The following is a 22,429-nucleotide window of genomic DNA, read 5'->3' as shown; positions in this document are numbered from 1 at the left end:
TATACATACTATGAAGGGTATAGCACCCTCCAAAATCTGTAAAGAAATAAGGGGAAGAATAGACAGAAAGGGTAAAAAAAGAATAAAGTAAAAAAATAAATGTGCAGCAGAAAACGAAAGAACTATCTATATATGGAAGAAAAGATAGAAACTCAAATATAATTTCTTCTAGATTATATATCCTTTCTTGAACCAGCAATTTATTGTTATATATTTTGAATCATCCCTGGTGTTCTGCTAGACAAATGACAATGTTCTGTTTTGTCTTGCCTTGTTTTGTTTTGTTTTCCTTTTTTCTTTTTCTTTTTTTAATAAAATAAATATAAATTTTAAAAGATGAGGGATATTTTTTAAAAGTTCTGTTTTGTTTTGTTTGGTTTGGTTTGGTCTTCCTTTTCTGTTTTCTTTTTTTATTGTTTTTTAAATAAAATGAATAAAAATTTTAAAAAGAGAAAAAAACCTTACATGTGTGTCCCCCCTACCATTGTATTCTAATTCTGAATCCTTTCTTCCAATGAACACAATGTTCTCCTTTTTTTGTAGGAGAACATGCACCAGATTGGAGGAGGGGAGGACATGTTTTTCACTAACTGTTCTTACATTTTAGTATTTCCCCCACTGAGAATCCTGACTCATTAATTTTGCGGAAGTATATCAACTGGGGGGATCTAATGAGCAATAAGTATTAGAATTAGTCATTTAACCAAGGTGGCCCTAGAACCTAAAGTAGCAGTCACCTTCTGAGGGCCCAATGCATAATTATGAATGCAAGCTGGGGGAATTATATATCAAAGGGGTGATACACATGAAGGCATAGAGAAGGGGTAAAGAATATTGGGTTTGGAGAATAGCTAGGAGATGTAGAATATACAGAGTAGGAAAATTAGACATGTACATAAATAATTGTCAAACAAAATAGAGCATGATTAGCACATGATGGAAGTTGCAGAGTATTACAGGAGTTCAAAAAAAGGGAGTTTCTTTGCAGTTTGAGTACAAAGGGGACAAAGAGTACATTCAAGATGAGTGTCTCAGAACGAAGAGGTAAAATGGATCTGAGCCATGAAAAACTTACTGGTTTTCAGTGGTAAAGTTAGATAATATGAGCAAAACCATAGAGGCAGAAAGCATGGAGCATAGAAAGGGAATTAAGAATAGCCAAATCCAATTACAGCACAGAGAATTTGAAGGATAGCAGAATGAGATAAACTTTGAAATGGCAGGAGCATCCAGATTGCTAAGAGCCCTTAGTTCCATGTGAACATGTTTGGATATTATTTGATAAGCTACTGGGAGACTTTTAAGGCTCAATGAAAAGTAGAGTTAACATTAGCACACCTGTGCGTTAGACAAAATTAAATCTGTAGAGGTTGGACTGGATGAGAGAAGAAGCTATAGGTTGGCTCTGGAGGGAGAGTCAAAAACCAAGAGCAGTTCTCAGCTACTTTTCCACCAAGTTTGGGAGGTGTATAGAAGAGTAGCTTGAAGGGTTAGTAGTATCAAGGGAAGGCTTTTCTTAGAATAGGGGGGTGATGTAGGCAGAAGGGCAGTAATCCATAGAGGGAGAAAGATTTAAAAAGGAGGATGATTGATGCACTGTGGCCAAGGAGTTGACAGGAAGAGATGGTATCAAAGGCAGAGGGGGAAGGTTAACTTTGGAAAGGAGAGTCACCTATTTTTCTCTTCTAAGAGGAAGGGTAAATGTGAGAAGTTTCTGACATATGTGAAAGTAAATTAGAGAGGTCTAGTGGAATGACTTCTATCTGCTCAGGAAAAGAGAAGATAAAGTTATCAGCTCAGAATGGTTAAAAGTGAGGTTAGATATTGAGAACAGAAAGTTTGGAACTGAATTTTTCAGTATCTCCCTCTCAAATCTATTTTTCTTTCTCCAACTTTACCATTTCAGTCAGTGGTGCCATTACTCACCTAATCAATTAACAAGTATTTTAAAAATAAATTTATTAATGTTTTACATTTACAATCTGTGCATCTCAGCACTTCCCCTGCCCCCAACTGAGAAACAACAAAAGAAAAATAAAACCTCCACCATAAGCATGCAAAGTCCAACAAAATAAATTCCCACATTGGCCAAAATGTCTCTGCATTTTATCACCTCTCTGGCATGAAGTGGGTATTGTGATTTATTTTCACTTTTCTGGACTCATGGTTTATTATTACATGGACATGATTTTCTCTATGATGTAACCAGTGTATAAATTATTCACTTAGTTCTGCTTATGTAATTCTTCCTGTTGAATTACTACACATCTTTTAAAATCAAATTTCACATCCTCTACGAAGTCTTGATTCCCATCTCACAAAGAATACCTCTCTTGTGTACTCATATTTAGTCTTTTGTATATATGCTACATACCATTCCCTCCCCTATATAAATTCCAAGAAAGCAGGATATATTTTCTAAATTTTTTTAAAGTTGATTTTCTCTATGATGTATAAATTATTCACTTAATTCTGCTTATGTAATTCTGCATCAGTTCATAGAGGTAGGTATTTCAAATTTTCTTTGAACTTGTCCATTTTTCACTTCAAATGGCACAAAAATATTTCATTACATTCTATTTGTTTAGTGGTTTCCCAAACGGAGGATACTCTCTTAGTTTCCAATTTGGGGCTACTTGAAAGAAATGATGAGTTTGTTGATTTTAGAAAAACACAGGAAAACTTATACAAAATAATAAAGAACAAAATGAGCAGAACCAAGAGAATGCTGTACACAGTAATTGTTATGATTCTTACAAGGCACTAAGACAGTAGAATTGATCTGATCCTACAAGGAGATGTTATGGGCCAGAACTTGAAACAAGGCACTAAGTGGAATTGAGGAGACAATGGTTAAATCTAATTTAGCAATGATTTAATCCTACAACAAATAATGGTTTCCTAGTGATATAATGATTGATGTATACTCAGTGTACAGCATATAAGCAAGAAGCTCTCAGGGCCAGACACAGAAGCCTAGTAGAAGCTCTCAGAGGAAGAGACAGATTCATTCCAATTTCTACCTTTCTGCTGGCTGGAGGCTTTGGATTCAGGGAGAGCTAGAGGCTGAAGCTGGAAGAGACAAAGGACTAGTGGCAAGAGTTCTCGGAACCAAAGAGAGAGATAGGCCTCTAAGAAAGCTAACGGGGCTATTTTGGAAGAAACAATAAAGGATCTGAACTTTCAACAGCTGGCTGCATTTGGGGTGATTATTACACAGAACTGAAACTAAGGCTGCCTCCAGAAGCTCCCCAAAAAACCTGCTCCCAGAGAACGATTACATTTTAGAGAAGAGAATATTACAAGTAATAGCAATATTGCTTTAAGAATAACTGAGCAACTAAGTCATTTTAACTATTATAAATACTCAAATTAACAACAAAGGACATATGAAGGAAGATAATTTTGCATCTAGATTGTTAGAAATTATATAGAATCATTCTATATATATACATCTATATACATATAGACTTTTTCTAATAGTAGCAATGGGGGGAGAAAAAAGGGAAAATTTTACATAATATTATATATTTAAAATGAATAACAAGTGGTACATAATAAGTTTGCAGTTTCATGTCCAATCATCTTTTTAAAAATTCTGCTACATAATGGAAATGTTTGTTTTAGTTCATACATTTTAAAAATAAAAGAAACCAAAATTTTAAAAATAATATATAAGCAAGTAATTTTTTTTTTAAAAAGGGCTACGCTAAGTATTATTTATATATGGAATATTTTCTCTTTCTTTGATCTCTTTGAGGTATATGCCTAGTAGTAATATAGTTGAGTCAAAGGGTATGTATAAGTTTAGTAACTTTGGAAGCAAAATTCCAATTCCATTGCTTTCCAGAATGGCTGAAGTTATTCACAATTCCACCATCAGAATACTTATAGGATTATTTTTGCTATCAACATCTATATAAACTATACAAATATTATTCCCCACTTTGACAGCTGTTGAAAGAGATACAAAACTTAGAAGATACACTCTGCTTTCTTGGAATTTATATAAGGGAGGGAACAGTATGTAGTATATATACAAAAGATTAAATATGAATATACAAGAGAGGTATTCTTTGTGACTTCTTTGTGAGATGGGAATCAAAACTTCCTGGAGGATATGAAATTTTAGTTTAAAGGATGTATAGTAATTCAACAAGAAGAGGACATTCTAGGGCTATTTGTTGGGAGCAAAGCAAAGCAAAGAGGGCAAGAAAATGGGGACCATATCGAGGGGCAGCAAGTAACCCAATATGGCTATTGCATAAAATATGAGAAAAGTAGTATGAAATGACTTTGGAGGAGATATGTTAATCCCCTGTTAGAGAGGAGTTTGAGTGCTGGGGAAATGAGCTTGAGTTTGGCTCTGTAAACAGTGGAGAGTCCTGGAAAGTTTTGAGCAGAGAGGTAACTTGACCAGATTAGACTGGTAAGAACATGAAAAGATGAATGGAGGCAAGAAGATCCATCAGGATGTTGTTGTGACAGTCCAAATGTAAAACAATGAGAGCCCACATTGAAGAAATGATGGCAAGAAGAGAGAAGAGGTCATGGAGGAGGGAGAAATTCTGAGGTGGAATCAATAGGAGCTGGCAACTTCCTGGATGTGGGAAAGCAAAGTTTGGAACATGGGAGACTGGAGTATGTTCCCTCCTCATATCTAGAATTTCTCTTTTCCTTCAAGAAAAATCTCAAATTCTTCCTTCTACAATGAAGCCTTCTTTGACCCACCACATACTAATTCCCTTCCCCACAACTACTAGATAGATATATGTATTTATGTTTGTAGATGTATGTCTGTATTTATATATGTGAAGATATATGCAGATATAAGATATGAAAATGCATGATGAATCATATATGTATAAATATATTTTAATGGGCTCATTTGTTAAAAATCAGATTAAAACTCAAAGATTAGAGAAACTTTGAACTGAAAACTCCAATGGGTCACCTAAATTGACCGCTTTGATTTGATTAACATAAATCATTTCCTTTAAATCTATTCGTCTAAGTGATCACACAAGGAATTAAACCCATGGCAAGAGCTCCCCTGAGCTGTTACCAAGAGAACAGTACCAGTGTTTCCACATTTATCCAGGTCTCTTTTCTGTTCTCATGGGCTCAGCAGATTTTGCAACCACTCCATTTGCCATCATTCTCATTCCCACGATGCCTACTCTTGTGCACTTCTAACAGATTCCTGCAGTCTAATGAGTGATAAAATCCCATCATGGTCCTCCTCTCCCTAACCACAATCCCTCTTTCTCCCCAGAGCTTTAACTACATGGAATAAAAAGGAGTGTTTATCTCAAGGTGTTGAGAGGCAAGGGAGCACGCTGCCCCCCAGCAATAGCAACCTCTGCAAACCTCATCAGTGGTTCTACCCTGTTTTATACCATGGTGAAACTCCAAGGGTTCTGTCACCATAGGGTCCCTTTTGCACCCAGTCAGGTATTCTCTATCCTGCTGGTCCTCTCTGGATTATCACTGGTTTTTCTCTGGGTTATTGCCAATCCTTCTTCCTTTTTTACCCCAAAGGTGAAAAAACAACTTTTATGGCTCTACCCCCCTTCCTTGGAGGTCATATGTGACAACTTTCCCAATATAAATTATTAGACTTATTCTACTTGCACCAGAAGGAAAAATAGAATCAGTGGGCAAAGCAGAGAAGATTTATTTCAGCTCAGTATAGGAAAGAATTCAATAATGAGAATTGTTCAAAAATGGAAAGGGTAGTTTGAATAGTAGTGAGTTCCCTGTCACTGAGAGTTCTCACTGGAAGATTGAATGACTACTTGTTGGAGTTATTTAGATTAGATCACTTCCAATCCAGCTCTATTATATGATCCCAAAATAAAAAAATATGCCTAATATTTATGGACAATTTACTTTATTGGTTAAAAAATACTTTGTACACACTCACTTGAATTTTACAATGATGCAAGCAAAGTTTACATACCTAGAGTAATCTTGAAAGTTAGGTTTGAATCAATGTCTTTTTTTTCCTTTTATGTATTTTGAATTTTTAAAATTTAAATTTAGTTCAATTTTATTTTATTTTAAATTTCAAATCTTCTCTTTCCATTCTTTTCTCCCACTCATTGAGAAGGCAAGAAAAATCCCATTACAAAAGGTGTATTCATACAAAATAAATCTCCATACTAATTATATTCATTCTCCTATATAAGAAAGAGTAAAAAGAACTGAAATAAAGGAAGGAGGAGGAGGAGGAGGAAGAAGAAGAGAAAGAGGAAGAGGGAAAAAGGAGGAGGAAGAGGAGAAAGGAAAGGAGAGAAAAAGGAAGAAGATATGATTCAATTTGCCCTCTGAATCCATACACTCTCTATCTGGAAGTGGATAAATCATTATGAGTCCTTTGGAATCGTGATTTATTATTGTTATATTATTATTAATCAGGATTTTTAAATCTTTCAAGGTTGATTTTCTTTACAACACTGCTGTAATAAATTGTTCTTCTGGTTCCACTCACTTCATTTTGCATCTGTTTATACATGTAGTCCCAGCTTTTTCTGAAATCATTCTTTTCATCATATCTTATAGAACAATTGTATTCTATTACATTCCTCTGTGTATGTGTATGTGTATGTGGGTGTGTGTATTAACTTGTTCAGTCATTGTCCAATTGATGGGGGTCCCCTCAGTTTCCAATTCTTTGCCACCACAAAAATTGCTATAAATATTTTTGTATATTTGGGGCCTTTTCCTCTTTTTTTTATCTCTTTGGAGCATAAACCTAGTAGTGTAGCTGGTGAGTCAAAGTGTATGCATAGGCTAATAGCTTTTTAGTCATAATTCTAAATTGTTTTTCAGAATGATTACATACATTTGAACTACACCAAAAATACATTAGTACACCTCTTTTCCCACAGAGCCTTTAGCATTTGTCATTTTCCTTTTTTTTGTCATCTTAGCCAATCTGATGGGTTTGAGTTTGGTACCTTAAAGTTGGTTTAATTTGAACTTCTCTAGTTAATGATATGGAACATTTTTTCATATAGCTATTGATAGTTTGGATTTCTTCCTCTGAAAATTTCCTATTCTTGTTCTTTGACCACTTGTCAACTGGGGAATAGCTTTTATTCTTCTCAATTTGATTCAGTTCCCTGTATGTTACAAAAGAGACCTTTATCAGAAAAAATTGTTTCTGAGACCATCCCCCTTTCCCAATTTACTGTTTTTTTTTCTCATTTTAGCTGCCTATCTCTTCTAAGTCCAAATGTAGCACTCTTTTCATTATTAAAAACACAGTGAGATTTCAATTCAAAATTCATTTGTTATTGCTAAAATCTCATAATTCATAAGGAATTCTGTTTGAAGACCAGGTATTTGGTCTTCAAAGTCAGGAAAGCATTTATTAAGCTTTTACTGCATTCCAGGTACTGTGGGCCAAGTCCTGGGGATAAAAGTATTAAAACAAAACCACCCTTGTCCTCAAGGAGAGACAATTCAAATGGAATAGTGGAGGACTAGGAAGAACATTTTGTTCTGGGAAGATACAAAGATAGTGACTGGAACAATAGGACAGTGTATTGACATGCTCTTTTCAGAGACATGAGTAATAATTGACGATTTTATTCCAGGGAAAGAGGGTAAATTCAAGGTAACTTCTTGGAGAAGGGATTGGAGCTTAGTCTTTTTATTTATTTATTTGAACTTAGTCTTGAAGGAAATCAGGGAAGCCAGTTAGAAGAGATGAAGGGGGAAAATTGCATTTTGGGGGGATTTGTATAAGAAAAAAAAAACAATGTGATTGCCTGAATCATTACCATATCTTCCTAATTATTGTCTGTTCCTAGATTCATCTGTATTGCATCTAAGCAATAAAACACTACTCAACTTGGCATTTAAAGTCTTTCATAATCTGCTCCAATCTATCTTTCTAGATCCATTTCTCATTACTTCCTGTCCTTTACTCTTTCTTCCAGCCAAAATGACCTGCTTACTTACTATTCCAGGATTCCAGAATTGGAACCGAGTTCAAATTCTCCTTTAGACACTTCCTGGCTATGTGACCCTAAACCCTTCACTTACCTCTATCTTTCAGTTACTTTACCTATAAAGATGAAGAGATTGGATTCAATGGCTTCTTTTCCACCTCTAATCTGGGATTCTAGGATTCTCTTCTCCCTACTTTAAGATTAAGAATGCCTTCTTTCTCATCTCCATTTAGAATCCTTGGCTTCCCTTGGGGCTAATTTCAGGCACATGTTATTTCCTCAGTCCTGTTTTTGCTCTTAGTCCTTTAGGGCTTTCTCAGTTTTTAAATTATGTTGTATTTATTTAGTAGGGGGAAAGAATGTTAGACTTGGAGTCAGAAAACCTGACTTCAAATTTCACTTCCACCACTTGCTACCTGAGTGATCTTGGACAAGTCACTTACACTCTGAGTTTCATATCCCCATATGTAAAATGAGGGGTCGAAGTGGACAATTTCCAAGGTCTCTGAGCTCGAAATAGAGAGTGTATCTTACACCAGGCACTGTGTGAAGGGTTTAACAATATCTCATTTGATCCTCACAGCCCCAGCTTTTAGGTGCTATTATGATTCCCATTTTATAGCTGAGGAAACTGAGACTGACAAAGGCTGACTTGCCCATCGTCATACAGTGACTGTAGCAAAATGCAAGCAAGCTCCTTGAGGGGAGGAAGAACTACTTAGTCTTTATCTAGTTTTCACCCCAGTGCCTAGCCCAGCACCTAGCATTTAGAAAGTACTTAATTATTGTTTGTAGAATTAAATGTAACAGTAAGATCTTGCTTTATTTTAAACCTGAAATATGCTTAATATTTTTATTTTTGTTTTGCATGTGTTTTTTTTCCAAGAGAAAAGTATGTCATAAAAGCAATTTCCTTCCAGGATAATTGCACCATTATTATCCACTGTGTCATAATAATGGTCTCGGTTTTCAGCAATTTGGCTTGAAGACACCCAAGGGGCTGGCCAAATGCACCCAAGTTAGTTAATACTGAGGAAGTTAATGGAGAGACCCTGCAACTAGGTTGCTTTCATTAGCTGAACTTTGAAACATCTATTTCAATTCAACTCAACAAATATTTGTTATGTGGCTGTAGTCCCAAAGGGTTTCCAACATGTGTGGCTTACATAAGCCAGCAGATCATTAGTGTAGACAATGCAATTCTGCTGTTTTTCCATACTCGAGCAAATTCAATTCAAACGACCACTCATTATGTGGTGATTGTGAGCTAGGATAGAGATGAAAAAAACAAACAGTTTCTGTCCTCAAGAAACTTACCTTCTACTGGAAATAGGTGGTGCAGTGGCTAGAGTCCAGAGTCTGGAGTCAGGAAGACCTTAAATTCAGCCTCAGACACTGTGTTATCCTTTGTTGCCTCAGTTTCCTCATCCATCAAATGGGGATGAAAATAATATCTACTTACCAGGGTTGTGATGAACACCAAGGAGATAAGTATAAGGCACTCAGTACATTGTGTGACATATTGTAAGCAAGTAAGTAAGTAATCTATGTAGGTAAATGTTAGTTATAATTATTCCATGGTATTGATGGTAATAGGCTATGGTGGCAGTGTAGGTGATTTAGTAAGAGATATGGTAGAAAAACACAGTTGTTGATAGAGAGAAAAAAGGTATTTCATTAATGAGCCCATTATTTGATTCCATATTTTAAACTTAAACATTAAAGATAATTTTAACAGGTAGCATTTCCTAGTTTCCACCATCCTCTCCTTCTACTTGTCTTGTATCTATTTGTTTCTCTCTTTCTCTCTCCTATCTCTCTTACTTTTTCTTGCTCTCTCTCTCTCTTCCTGACTTTCTCTATATTTCTCTCTTTCCATTATTTATCATCTCTCTATCCATCCATCCATTTGTTTATCTGTCGAATGCCCAAATGCGGCTGCTTCCCCCCAAAAAAAATCCCCATCACTTTAATATTTCTTTTATCTACTCATTATTGTATTGATATGATAAGAGCAAAAAAAGGCTTCTATTCTTGTTAAGAATAAAGAACATGGTATAAATGTAAAAGTAACTCCACCTTAAATGAGAGATGGAATGATGTAGCCCAATGGTTCTCAGACTTTTGATTAGGATCTCTTTACATTCTTTAAAATTATTGAGAATCCCCCAAAGCTTTTGCTTATAGGAGTGATTATCTATTTATATTAATCATATTAGAAATTAAAACATCATTATTAAAAACAGTTGTGACATCACAGATCTTCAGAAGGCTCTTGGGGGCTCCCAGAAGTTCCTGGACCACACTGAGAAGCACTGGTGTAATGGGAACTTTCTGGCCTTAAAAATGGGAAAAACCTAGGTCAAGTCATCTCTCTTTATACTTACTAGCTGTGTGACTATGGGTAAATCACTTGACATCCCAGAGGTAACTAAAGAATATGACTACTTTTTAAGGATTAGCAGCTAATTTCCCTACTGGTGAGTTTCCCTCCTGGGAGTGACCCAAGCCAATGTAATCTCAGGTCTAAAGCCAAAACAAAAAACTCCCAAACAAAATATTTTCAGCTGATAGCTGAGCCCTCTTGTTATTAAATACTTACAAAAAAGAAAAATAATTGGAAAATTAAAAGGGGAATTCCTTCTACCACCTTCTCTAGATGGCCTTCCTCAATTTGGCAAAGGGGAGTTTCAGATTCAAAACCAAACTTCATTCAAGTAGTACACTTCCTCTTTGTACTATGAATGAAGCTGAAAAATCACAGAGCATTTGGTAATTTTAAGTAGGTTTATTTCTGAGGACTATTTACTTAGAACTACTAGGAGATAAAGCCACCTAATACACTCTCCCTCCCATTTTATAGATGAAGAAACTGAGATTCAGAGTAGCCAAGAGTGCCATGGATAGGAAACAGAAAAGCCAGGATTTGAAGCTGTGTCTTCTGACTTCAAATCCACCTTGTACCACACTGTTTCTCATTGGTCGTTTGTTTGAGTGACTTCCAAAGAATGAGTGACAGATGTTCTAGTTCCGTGCTCCATTAGAGTTACTTCTCATAGCACGGCGGTGTATTATCTAAGCATCATTAAGCTTGCATTAGAACTTTACAGCTTAGATATGAGTCCCTTCCTCCCAAAAACCCAGCCTGAAGTAAAAGCTCCTTTTACCACATCCTTGGGACAAATCTGTCAGGATGAAATATTCCGTTCAAGTGAACAAATATTATGTGTCAAGCGCTGAGCTGTAGATACAAAGCTAAATAAAAATAAAAAACAAAGCAATCTATGATCCTAAGGAATTTATAAAATTTGACTGGCCATTTCCAAACTCTGCAGGACAACTTTCTGCATATTCAGGTCTCAAGCACCTAAATCCTTGTATCGCTTGGAGAAAGTGCCATGTTCCATGACCCTTAATAATGAAGGAACAAATGAATGATAAAGCATTTATAAGGGGAAAAGGAAATAAGCATTTATTAAATGCTTACTGTGTGTCAGGCAGAAACTGTTGTCAGTACTTGATGGAGTCAACAAATATTTATTAATCACTACTGTGTGTCTGGCATTGCAAAGCACTAGGGAATATAAAGAAAGGTACAATAATCTCTTTCTTCAAGGAGCTTACAATCTAATGGTGGAAGACAACACATAAACAGAAGCTGGAAGGGGAGAGAAGCAGGGGAATGAAATCTTCCAGTTAGCTTAGGACATGACCTAAGGAGGTATGAATTGCAAGTTGAATTCATCTTGCAGGATGATGAGTCTCTGGAGATCATGAAGCCAGGGAGAGTTTCTTTTAATCCTCACAACAACCCAGAGAAGTAGGTGCTATTATTATTATTCCCATTGTGCAGTTAAAGAAACTGAGGTAAATTGAGATTAAGCAAATTGCTCAGACCAAATAGTTGATATATGTCTGAGGTTGGATTTGAAGTCAAGTCTCCTAGATACAGTCCTCACTAGCACTTCTTGTTTGTTAGACTTTGTACAAGTGCTAGAAATATAAATATAAAAGAGGAATAGACCCTGCCCTTAAGTATCTTACCTTCTAATGGGGAGAGACAACACATGTGTACTAATGAGTGTTTAACAATCAGATCTCCATCCCTATCCCCCCCAAAAGTTCTCATGATACAACTTTTAAGTTTAATCTGTGATGTTAACATTTTTTCCATCACTTTTTAAGCAATCAATAAAATAATAAATAAATCAAGCTCTGACTTATAGTTTGTTGATTTCCAAGATACAAATATTCACATTGAAAATTTTACATTCAGCTCATGTCTTAGCTACCTGGAAGGACATCCTTGCAAACAGAGAGTGAGACATAGAGAAGGGTGAAGTTACAGGGATGGTACACTTAAATATTAGTGGGATTGTGCTTTGTAACAAGGGAATTCACATTACACAGTAAGGATAATCTCATTCTATCAGTTATAAGGTTGAAAGTAGAACTTCATCCAGCTTACAACTAGGAAAACTAAAAAGAGAGGGGTATAATTTACTATGAGGAAATTTATTAAAGCTTACAGATGAAACTTTAAAAATGGAGATTGACATGATTAATTATTGTGTGATTTCTCCCTCTTCTTCCCCTCAAATAACTCCAACATGACTCAGGTTTATCAAATTTCCACTGCATGAAAAACATTTTTCATTTTGCAGCAGGATAATAGTGCCATTACCACTCTTTATTAATTAGGAAATCAAATAACATACCTCCTTTTCAAACAATTAGTCACCGGAAAATTAAGCATAAAATGAAGAGTACTTATCAGTTTTGCAGTTCTAGTCTTCATGCAATATTATCTGCTTTGGAATATGAAACTTTAGAATGATTAAAATGTGTGGGCTGTAATATTAGCCCATGGTATGTCCTATGACCTATCACAAAAACAAAAAACACCACATTATTCAGCTAGGTTAAAATATTGCACTGATTTAGTTCATAAAACTGTGCCAACAGAGAAATTATGAAGATGTCACATGTTTTAAAGCATTTTAATGTTTTATTACCAGTGGAAGGTTAAATTAATTCAGAGGCAGGAGAATGGGGTGGGGTGAGAGTGTCAGGGGATCAGGAAAAGGGCATAAAATGACATGAAGAAAGTGGGAGTTCTCCAAAATAGCCTTAAAAGTCACATATAAGAATGGGTACATTATAATTTTAAAGAAGTATTTGTTGTTCATGACAAATAAGGAAATATGTTTAAAAGGATTGTATATATTCATCCTATGTTGAATTGCTTGCTGTCTGGGGGAATGGGAAACTAAGGGAGAGAGGAAGAAAAATTTGGAACACAAAGTCTTACAAAAATGGTTGTTGAAAACCATCTTTACATGTATTTGGAAAAAGAAAGCACTAATGAGGAAAAATAGAAGTATTTGTTGTCAATTTTGTTACTATAAAGGAATATGAATAAATTTTACAAATTCATGAACATATAATGCTATTTTAAAATTAAATTTTATATTATTTTTAGTTATAAATTCTCTTATTCTCACCGGCTTGCAAGAAAAACAAAACCCAGTATAAATATGTATAGTCAAGAGAAACCCAAATTCTTACATAATCCATGTCCAAAATCCAAATATAGTTCAATCTTCATGCTGAATCCATCCCCTTACTATCTGGAGATGGATAGCATGTTTCATCACAAATGCTTTGATTCCATTGTGTTAATCAAAGTTCTTAAGCCTTTCGAAGTCAGCTTTCTTTACAGAATTGTTATTGTAAAAATTGTTCTCTTGGTCCTGCTTACTTCAGTTTGCATCAATTGATACAAGTCTTTCCAGGTTTTTCTAAAACCATACCCTTCATCATTTTTTTAGAACAGCATTCCATCAAACACATATACCAAAATGTGTTTAGTCATTTCCTAATTTATGGAAATCTCATTCATTACCAATTCTTGACACCACCAAAAATGCCACTTTCAATATTTTTGTATACACAGATCATGCCCTTTCTTTAACCTCTTTGGGGTATAGATCTTGTAGTGCTATTGCTGGCCCAAAGGATTTGTATAGTTTGCAGATTTTTAGACATAGTTCTGAATTGATTTCCAGAATAGTTAGCCTAGTTAATAATTCTACCAACAAAGCACTGATGTGTCTATTTTCTCACAGCCCCATTGGCAATTATCCATTTCTCTTTTTTTGTCATCTTAGACAATCTTATAGACATCCCAGAACTATTTTAAATAGAATTTCTCTAGTTATTAGTGATTTAATACATTTTTTTTACACAACTATTGACAACTGGAATTTCTCTAATTTGAAAATTGCCTATTCATGTCCTTTGACAATTTATCAATTATGAATTTGAATTTGTTTTCTATATCTCTTAGAAATGAGACCTTTATCACAGAAATACTTAAAAGGTTTTCTTTCCCAATTTTCCGCTTCTCTAATTTTAGTTGCATTGATTGTTTTTGTACAAAAAACTTTAATTTTGCGTAATCAAAATTATCCATTTTACCTTCTTTAAACCTGTTTCCTTTTTGGTCATGAATTCTTCCTCTATCTGTCTATCTATCTATATTTGATAGGTAATTTCTTCAATACTTCTAATATGTAAATCATTCTTTATGTCTGAATCATTGTCTTGGTGTATGATGTGAGTTATTGGTCTATAGCTAGTTTCTGCCAGACTGTTTTTCAGTGAGTTCTGGCTCCAATGCCTGAGATCTTTGGGTTTGTCCAACATTAGGCTACTGTGATCATTTACTTCTATATATTGTGTACCTACCCTGTGGTATTGATCAATCTATTTTTTACCTACCACTGAGTTGTTTTAATTTTTATGGCTTTATATAATTAATTAAAGTTAGAGACTATACTGCTAGCCCCTTTTGTTTCCACTTTTTTCATTAATTCCTTTTGTAATTGACTTTTTGTTCTACTGGATAAATTTTGCTATTTTTCCTTCCTACTCTGTAAAGTAATCCCTTGGAATTTGTTGAGTATAGCACTGAATAAATAATTGAGGTAGTATTGTCATTTTTATAATATTGGCTCTGCCTACCTATATTTAATTAATATTCTCTAATTATATAGATGTCTATTTTATAATTGTGTTTATATAGTTTCTCTGTGGTTTTTAGCAAGTAGAATCCCAAGTATTTTATACTATCTGTGGTTATATTAATTGAATTTCTTTTTTTTTTCTTCTTGTTGGCAATATATAGAAATACTGATAATTTGTGGATATATTTTGTATCCTACAACTCTGCAAAAGTTAATTGTTTCCATTAGTTTTTTAGTTAATTTTCTCAGGTTCTCTAATTCAACTGCAAAAGGTAATTATTTGGTCTTCTCCTTGCTGATGTTAATTCTTTCAATTTCTTTTTCTTGTATTATTACAATAGCTAGCCTATCTAGAACAGTATCAAACAGTAATGATAATAACAGACATCCTTCCTTACCCTTGATCTTACTGAAAAGGCAAGCAACTTAGCCTCATTACAAATAATACTGGCTCTTTGTTTTAAATAGATACTATTTATCATCTGGAAAAAAGCTCCACTTATTCCTAAGCATAATAGTTATTTTAACAGGAGAGGGTGTTGTATCCTGTCAAATCTTTTTCTGCATCAATTGATGTGGTCATATGATTTTAATTGTTTTTGTCATTAATATGGTCAATTATATTTACAATTTTTCTAATATTAAGTTAGCCATGCATTCCTGGTATGAATGTGATATGTTACCATAGTCACTTTATTAATATTTTATTTAAAATTTTTACATCAATATATTTTCTTTCTCTGTTTTGATTTCTCCTTGGTTTAAGTATCAATACCATATTTTGTCATACAAGAAATTTGGTAGGATCACTTCTTTTTCTTTTTAAAAAAATAGTTTATATTAAAGATTAAATGTTTAATAGAATTTGTTTGTAAATCTCTTTGCTTCTGGGAACTTTTTCTTTAAAAGTTCACTTATGGCTAATTCAATTTCTTTTACTAAGATAAGATTAATATGGGCAATTTATACCTTGGTAAATATGCATCCATTTCATTTATATTGTCAGTTTTACTGGCATATAGTTGGGCAAAGCAGTCCCAAATAATTGTCTTTATTTCTTCTTTATTGGTTATGAATTTATTTTTTTTATTTTTGATACTGTTGATTTGGGTCTTCTAAAAATCATGTTAGCTAATAACATCTATCTTATTATGGCTTTTAATATTAGCTCTCTCCTAATTATATTAATAATTCCATGTTTTGTTTTGTTTTTTGCTTTGAATTTTGTTTACTTCTCCTTTGATTTACAGTATATTTTAATATTTAACAGATGGGATCACTCTTAATTATATTCTGAACTAGTTTTAATATTCTTAGCCCATATGCACAGCCTTTTTTTCTAAGAATTAAAGTCGATGTGATATTTGCAGGAAGGAAGTATGCAAATTTGGCTACTGGATAGAGAAACTATGGCTATCTTTCGAATCAAGAATATCTGTGTTCAGGTTCTGCCCCAGACTCATAATGATCATGGATTAGTCACATACTATCTTAATCCCCAGGCAACCTTTTAAAGTTATAGAAGAATTGCCAATCTATATTGAGAAAGGAAGTTTCTTCAGCAGGAACTTCCTGCACTATTAAAATCACATGTTTGAGACAACAACAATAAAACCAAGTGCATGATTTACAGCAGGACAGACCTGAACTTCTCTTTTTTCCAACCTTAGGTCAAGAAACTCTAGTTTCCCTTAGATTAACTTGACATGGACTCTGCATATGTGGACAAGGATGTCAGTGGAAGTGGGAAGGAAGGAAGGGAATAATTGCATTTTGTTCCAGGTATTGTACTAAATGCTTTACAAATATTATCTCATTTGAGAGGCCAGTTTAGATTCAGGTGAATCTGCCCAAACTCTCACTCACCAGTATGAATCCATTGGCTCAAACCTTTACATTTATAATGAAATATAAAGCAAAATGAGGCAGTTCTAAGTGCTGAATATTTCCCTGGGGTTTTAATTTGTTGTTGCTGCTGCCGTTCAGTTATAAGCAGTTCTTTGTGACTCCATTTGGGGTTTTCTTTGCAAAGATACTGGAATGGTTTGCCATTTCCCTCTCAAGCTTATTTTACAGATAAGGAAACTGAGACAAAAGGGTTAAAAGCCTTTCCCAGGGTCACATAGCTAGTAAGTGTCTGAGGCCAGATTTGAACTCAGGAAGATGAATTTTTCTGACTCCAATTATTCTAAAGCAATTACAGCTTCCCTTTCCTGCCTTTGCTGGTACAGCAGACCTACCTAACCCTGCTCAAACTTACTCTGCTCATGGTCTCCCAGATTGGAGGATGAACTGATCTTAGAAAACTCCAAATCTATTTCCCCTCTCCAGAAACCCGTCTTCTCTACCATTTGGCAAAGATGGCAACATTCTCACTGGGCTGATCACCCTGTTGTTTCCTTGAAACTGTTGCCTGAGCAAAAGATGGCATTATTTCACAGTCCTAGGGGATGACAATGTCACCTCTCTCATATATTCAGCCCAACCAAATGGGATATTTGTAAAGCTTTTAACACAGTTAAAATAATAACTAGCATTTAAGTAGCACCTTTATGCTGTTTAAATGTTAGTTATTATTATTATAAATAGTGCAAAGGTGCTATTTAAATGCTAGTTATTATTATTATTTATCTGTCATTCATACCAGAACATTTCAGTTTGAATCCAAGTCTAAAAGCATATTTAATGATCACTTCCACAGTTCCTAGACAGAATCTCAGTCTATAAGAGGCCATCACCTCTCTTGGCAATGGACATTACTATTGAAATTTATTATTCTCTCCTCATCATGGACTTCTATCATCTTAAGGAAGCTAAGCATGTGGAGAAGGGGGTGAATAGAATAGAGAAAAAATAAACCCAGCAAGGTAACATGATCCCCAACCAGCAGCTCAAGCCCAGAAGGGTAATTCAAACTCCAAATTTATAATCCAATTAAATTATATTCAAAAACATTTATTAAATGCCATCTATGTGCCAGATGAGATATGATCTGGATAAAGAATAGGCTTCAAGCCAAGTTCAAGTTGGCTCAAATCTGACTTTTGATAATTAATTGATCCTGGGCAAGTCACATAACTCTCATTATAGGACAGTTTTCTAAGACTTTCCATTTTAAAGAAGGTACTAATCTACATTAGGTAGGAGGAGTTTCTTCATCTTGGAGTTCTCTACCATAATAAAATCACAGGACCATTCACTGTTCCTGTTCCCTATGTACCAAGGAACTTTTCTAGGCCTTGGGGATCCAAAGACAAAAACCTAGTCCTAGCCCTCTAAAGTCAGTGTTTTCTGTTTGAATCTATTCCATCTAAACACCATGGACATTTCTGTAGTATTGCTCCTTCTCCAGAAGACCCAGGGGGATAAAAAGAGAGTAGAGATGAACTAATCAAATGATTTTTATCTTCCCATTGATATGGTTTCTCACTGTGGAAATGTCCTTCAATAGCACAGGTTGTAATTTGTGATCTTGCTATACATATTTATAATGTTTTCACTTTTTCTTGCCTTCTCAATGGATGGGGGAGTTAAAGGGAGAGGAAAAGATTTGAAACTGAAAATAAAAACGGAATTCTAAAAAAATTGTACTCTTGGTTAAGGAGTTTCCTGGGACACTGAGAAATTAAATGAAATGCCTATGATCATATAATGGCAATATTTCAGAGGTAGGCCTTCCTGGACATCATCCCCTATGTCAAGCTGCCTCTCCAGCAATCTGAACCACACAATTTCAACATATTTACTCCATCTCTGTGCAATTTAATAATGATTATAATACAAATACCATAACTTATAGGCCTAGGAAGATGTAACCTGAAGAACATAACATTTATTTTCTACTTTTCTGGGTTTGTTTAAACACATACACATATGTAAAATATTCTATATTCACTTTTCTTTAAAACCTTCCATTTCAAACACATTCAGTCATTATTGCTGATCATGAAACTTGATAATATCAGGGAGATTTCAGAGCTTCAAGGATTTCATCATTAAGACCTTCAAAGATAAAACATAGAGAGAACTTATCAATTTCCTCTTGAAAAATAACAGTCACTTTAATACAAATATCAGAAGTTTTAGACCTAGGAAGATGTAACCTGAAGAAAATAACATATTTATTTTCTACTTTTCTGGGTTTGTTTTTAAAAAATGCACACATGCATGTAAAATATCCTATGTTCACTTTTCTTTAAAACCTTTCATTTCAAACACACTCAGTCATTATTGCTGTTCAATACTTGATAATAGCAGGGAGATTTCACAGCTTCAAGGATTTCCTCATTAAGACCTTCAAAGATAAACTATACATGGAGCTTGTCAATTTTCTCTTGAAAAAATAATAATCACTTTGCTGCTTAATAAACTCCTTATTTCACTATTTGAAAGTCATTCAAATTAGTTTCTACTTTAATAAATGGCATCCTGTCACTTAAGAAATGTTCCACCTTAAGTCAACAAATTATAAAAGAACCAAAAATCAAATTATTTTCATGTCTTTATATTTTTCCCGAGACATGTATTTTCAGGAATCTCAGAAATGGGAAGACAATTTTTTTTTAGTTTCAAAAGGTAAAGTCCCTGTAAAATAACTCTGACAATTTATCTTTTAAAACATATCTGGTATACTCAAATACCAATAACCATAGAATCTCTATCCTATCCCCAGTATATCCTAACCACAGGAACAATTCTTACTTGTAAAAATTTTATCTTAATAAATTTTCAGTTTAATGTGCAATCACTTTTTTTAAAATTATATTGTGGGGGCAGCTATATGGTGCAGTGCATAGAGCATTGACCCTGAAGTCAGGAGGACCTGAAAGTTCAAATCTGACCTTAGACACTTAGTACTTACTAATGTGTTATTCTAGGCAAATTTCTTAGCCCCAATTGTCTCACCAAGAAAAAAAATATACTGTGTTGGAATTTATATATTGGTTAGAAATATATATTAGAATTGGTAGTTTTATAACATAAATCAAAAAGAAAAAAAATTTTAAAAATTTTAAAAATCTTATGTTACTATTTACCTTGAAACTGAAATTCTAAGAAATCCTTTTATATGATAAGATCATTAATTATACAATTTTCACAACCCATAGGCCCAGATAAAAAAGGTTTTAAGTCACTTCCCATTTCTTGGCCTCTGTTTCCCCATCTTTCAAAAGGAGGTTTCATTTATTGTTTCTAATATTTCTGATGCTATGAATTTTTCTATTTCCTAGCTATCACAGAACTGAGAGCAGAGATGAATAATAGCTAGCTTTCAGGTTCAGATCAAATACTAATAGTTGTTTCTGTCTTTTTCCCCCCCAGATCACATTTCTGATCTCAAAGTCTATTTATAGGAGAAAATTAACCTAAACTTTCATCGGGGACTTGTGCTTTTCCTGTTAGTCACCTTTTCATTTACATTTTGTATTTGCATTGTATTTGGGGGGGATGCTTCATCAAGGAGCAATGACATTTATAGGAAGCAAGACAGAAGTAACAACTAGACAAAAAATGAGCCTAAATATGGCAGAAAAGGCAAACTTTAAAATAAGACTCTTTAATTGTTAAAAAGAAACTGTTCCTGTCTTTCAAAGAGCATCCTATCAAAACACTCATACAAACCCAAAGCATTCTAAGCCAACATACATGTTCTAAATGAACATGTGCTGATTGTACATGCTTAGTTGATATTGGATTGCTTGCTATCTGGGAGAGGGGGAAAGGGATGAGGGAAAGGGAAGGGGGGAAAGGGAAGAGGGAGAGGGAAAGAAAAGAGGAAGAAAAATTTGGAATTCAGAACTTTACAAAAATGAATGTTGAAAACTGTCTTTCCATGTAATTGGAAAAATAAAATAAAATATTATTTTGGGGGGGGAAATATGGGGGGGAAAGGAGCATGTATAATCCAACAAGTGAGTATCTTCTCAAAGAACAGGGATCTCACTTCCACCACAGGTTTGTGATTTCTAAATTACCTGTCCCTTTGTACTTGTGGTAATTAGGAGTTTGAGACTTACGATTTACAGCAACAAAAGAGAGACTTCCTGGTTTCTTCTTCCAACCCGTATCTACCAGAGTTGGGCAGATCTTTACATTCAGACATAAATGTGTGCAGTTCAGTCTCTGGAAAGCCATCTTGTTGGTAATGCTAGAGAGAAAAGGGAAAGGACTCATACTTTTAACACTCCCTAGAAAATAACTCTAAATCCACTCTAAGAAAGATTGCTGAAGAGATTTCCTCCAAGTAGGTATCCATGATTCATTGGAAAGAGTAGTGTTATGTTAAGGGACCTGGTTCTGCTACTACCTACTTGTGGGACCATAGGTAACAAGTCCCCTTACTTAATTTCCTCTTCTGTTAAATAAAAGGATTGGATTACATGCTAACACTACAACGACTAGAAGTAGCATTTATGTAGCACCTACTATGTGCCTGCCACTTTACAAATATTATCTTATCCTCACAACTCTGAATGACAGATGCTACACCCACACCCACATTTTTTAAAATAGATCAAAAAATGGAGGCAAAAAGAGTTTAAATGACTTTAGCCTTAAGACCTAAGTCTCAATGACCCTGATCTGAAAAATGAAGGGGAAGGGCTAGACAAATGATTTTTTGGTAAATCTCTTGCAGACATTTTAGCTCTGTGGTCTAATCTTCCTGGGTATTAATTATAAAGAGTTTTGGTCAGATTAGAGTGAAACTGGGAGAAAAGTTCATTTTGCAACAGGGCATTTCTTCTGGATGCAGGGAATCCTTCAATGAGTGGTGCTATCTTAACTTTCCATGTAGGGGAGAGAGGATGAAGAGTTTGTGGGTTGGAATGATAACAACAAAAGTAACAATAAATGATCCATACAAACTTTCAAATTCTCAAAGCACTTCACATACATTATTTCACTTAAATGAGAAAGATAGTAAATAGTGTCCCATTACAAATCCAAAGGGGTGGGGAAGCTGGAAATGAGTAAGGGGAGAGGAGGAAAACTACATCTTTTAACAAAAGCTGTTAAATTTCTAGTGTGAACATTTACACCTCAGAAATCAGCAAATGCCACAAATCAGTTTGATTTATTGCTTTGTTGATTGTCTTATCTTAAGAAAGTGACAGACAACATGTAAATAATGTAGATTAAACAGAAAGCTGTATTGTGTATATATTCTCCCAGAGAGCCAGCTGTGGAAAATATTGACCAGCACATTACTATCCTAGCAATCTATCCTTGGAAATTCTTCCTGATTTCCCCATCAGCTTGAAGGAAACTGCCCATAAGCCATTTGGTTACCAGGATTCTAGCTAGTTTAGTGCAGAGGAATCAAACTCAAAACCTGCAAAACTCCCCAAATGCCACTGGAAACAGATTAAAATATAATTGGGAAATGTTTAACAAAATAAGCAAAAAAAATAAAATAAAATAAAATGAATCATGGGTAAT

At 34.5% G+C, this 22,429-nt stretch overlaps 1 protein-coding gene across 1 annotated transcript in view; it reads right to left on the bottom strand.

The window, feature by feature from the left end:
- Positions 1-17,577: 17,577 nt before the first annotated feature.
- MCOLN3 (mucolipin 3) overlaps positions 17,578-22,429 on the bottom strand; it is a 46,375-nt gene continuing 41,523 nt past the window's right edge. The window contains exons 13-14 of the mRNA XM_003767343.4: positions 21,007-21,137; positions 17,578-18,991 (exon numbers count right to left, since the gene is read on the bottom strand). Of these exons, the coding sequence (XP_003767391.3) occupies positions 18,985-18,991; positions 21,007-21,137 (138 nt within the window). The 3' untranslated portion in view covers positions 17,578-18,984. The remainder of the gene's footprint in view (positions 18,992-21,006; positions 21,138-22,429) is intronic.

Source organism: Sarcophilus harrisii, chromosome 4 (assembly GCF_902635505.1).
Source record: "Sarcophilus harrisii chromosome 4, mSarHar1.11, whole genome shotgun sequence".
Taxonomy (NCBI): domain Eukaryota; kingdom Metazoa; phylum Chordata; class Mammalia; order Dasyuromorphia; family Dasyuridae; genus Sarcophilus; species Sarcophilus harrisii.
The sequence above is the reverse complement of the archived record's forward strand: the minus strand, read 5'-3'. Positions and strand labels throughout refer to the sequence as shown.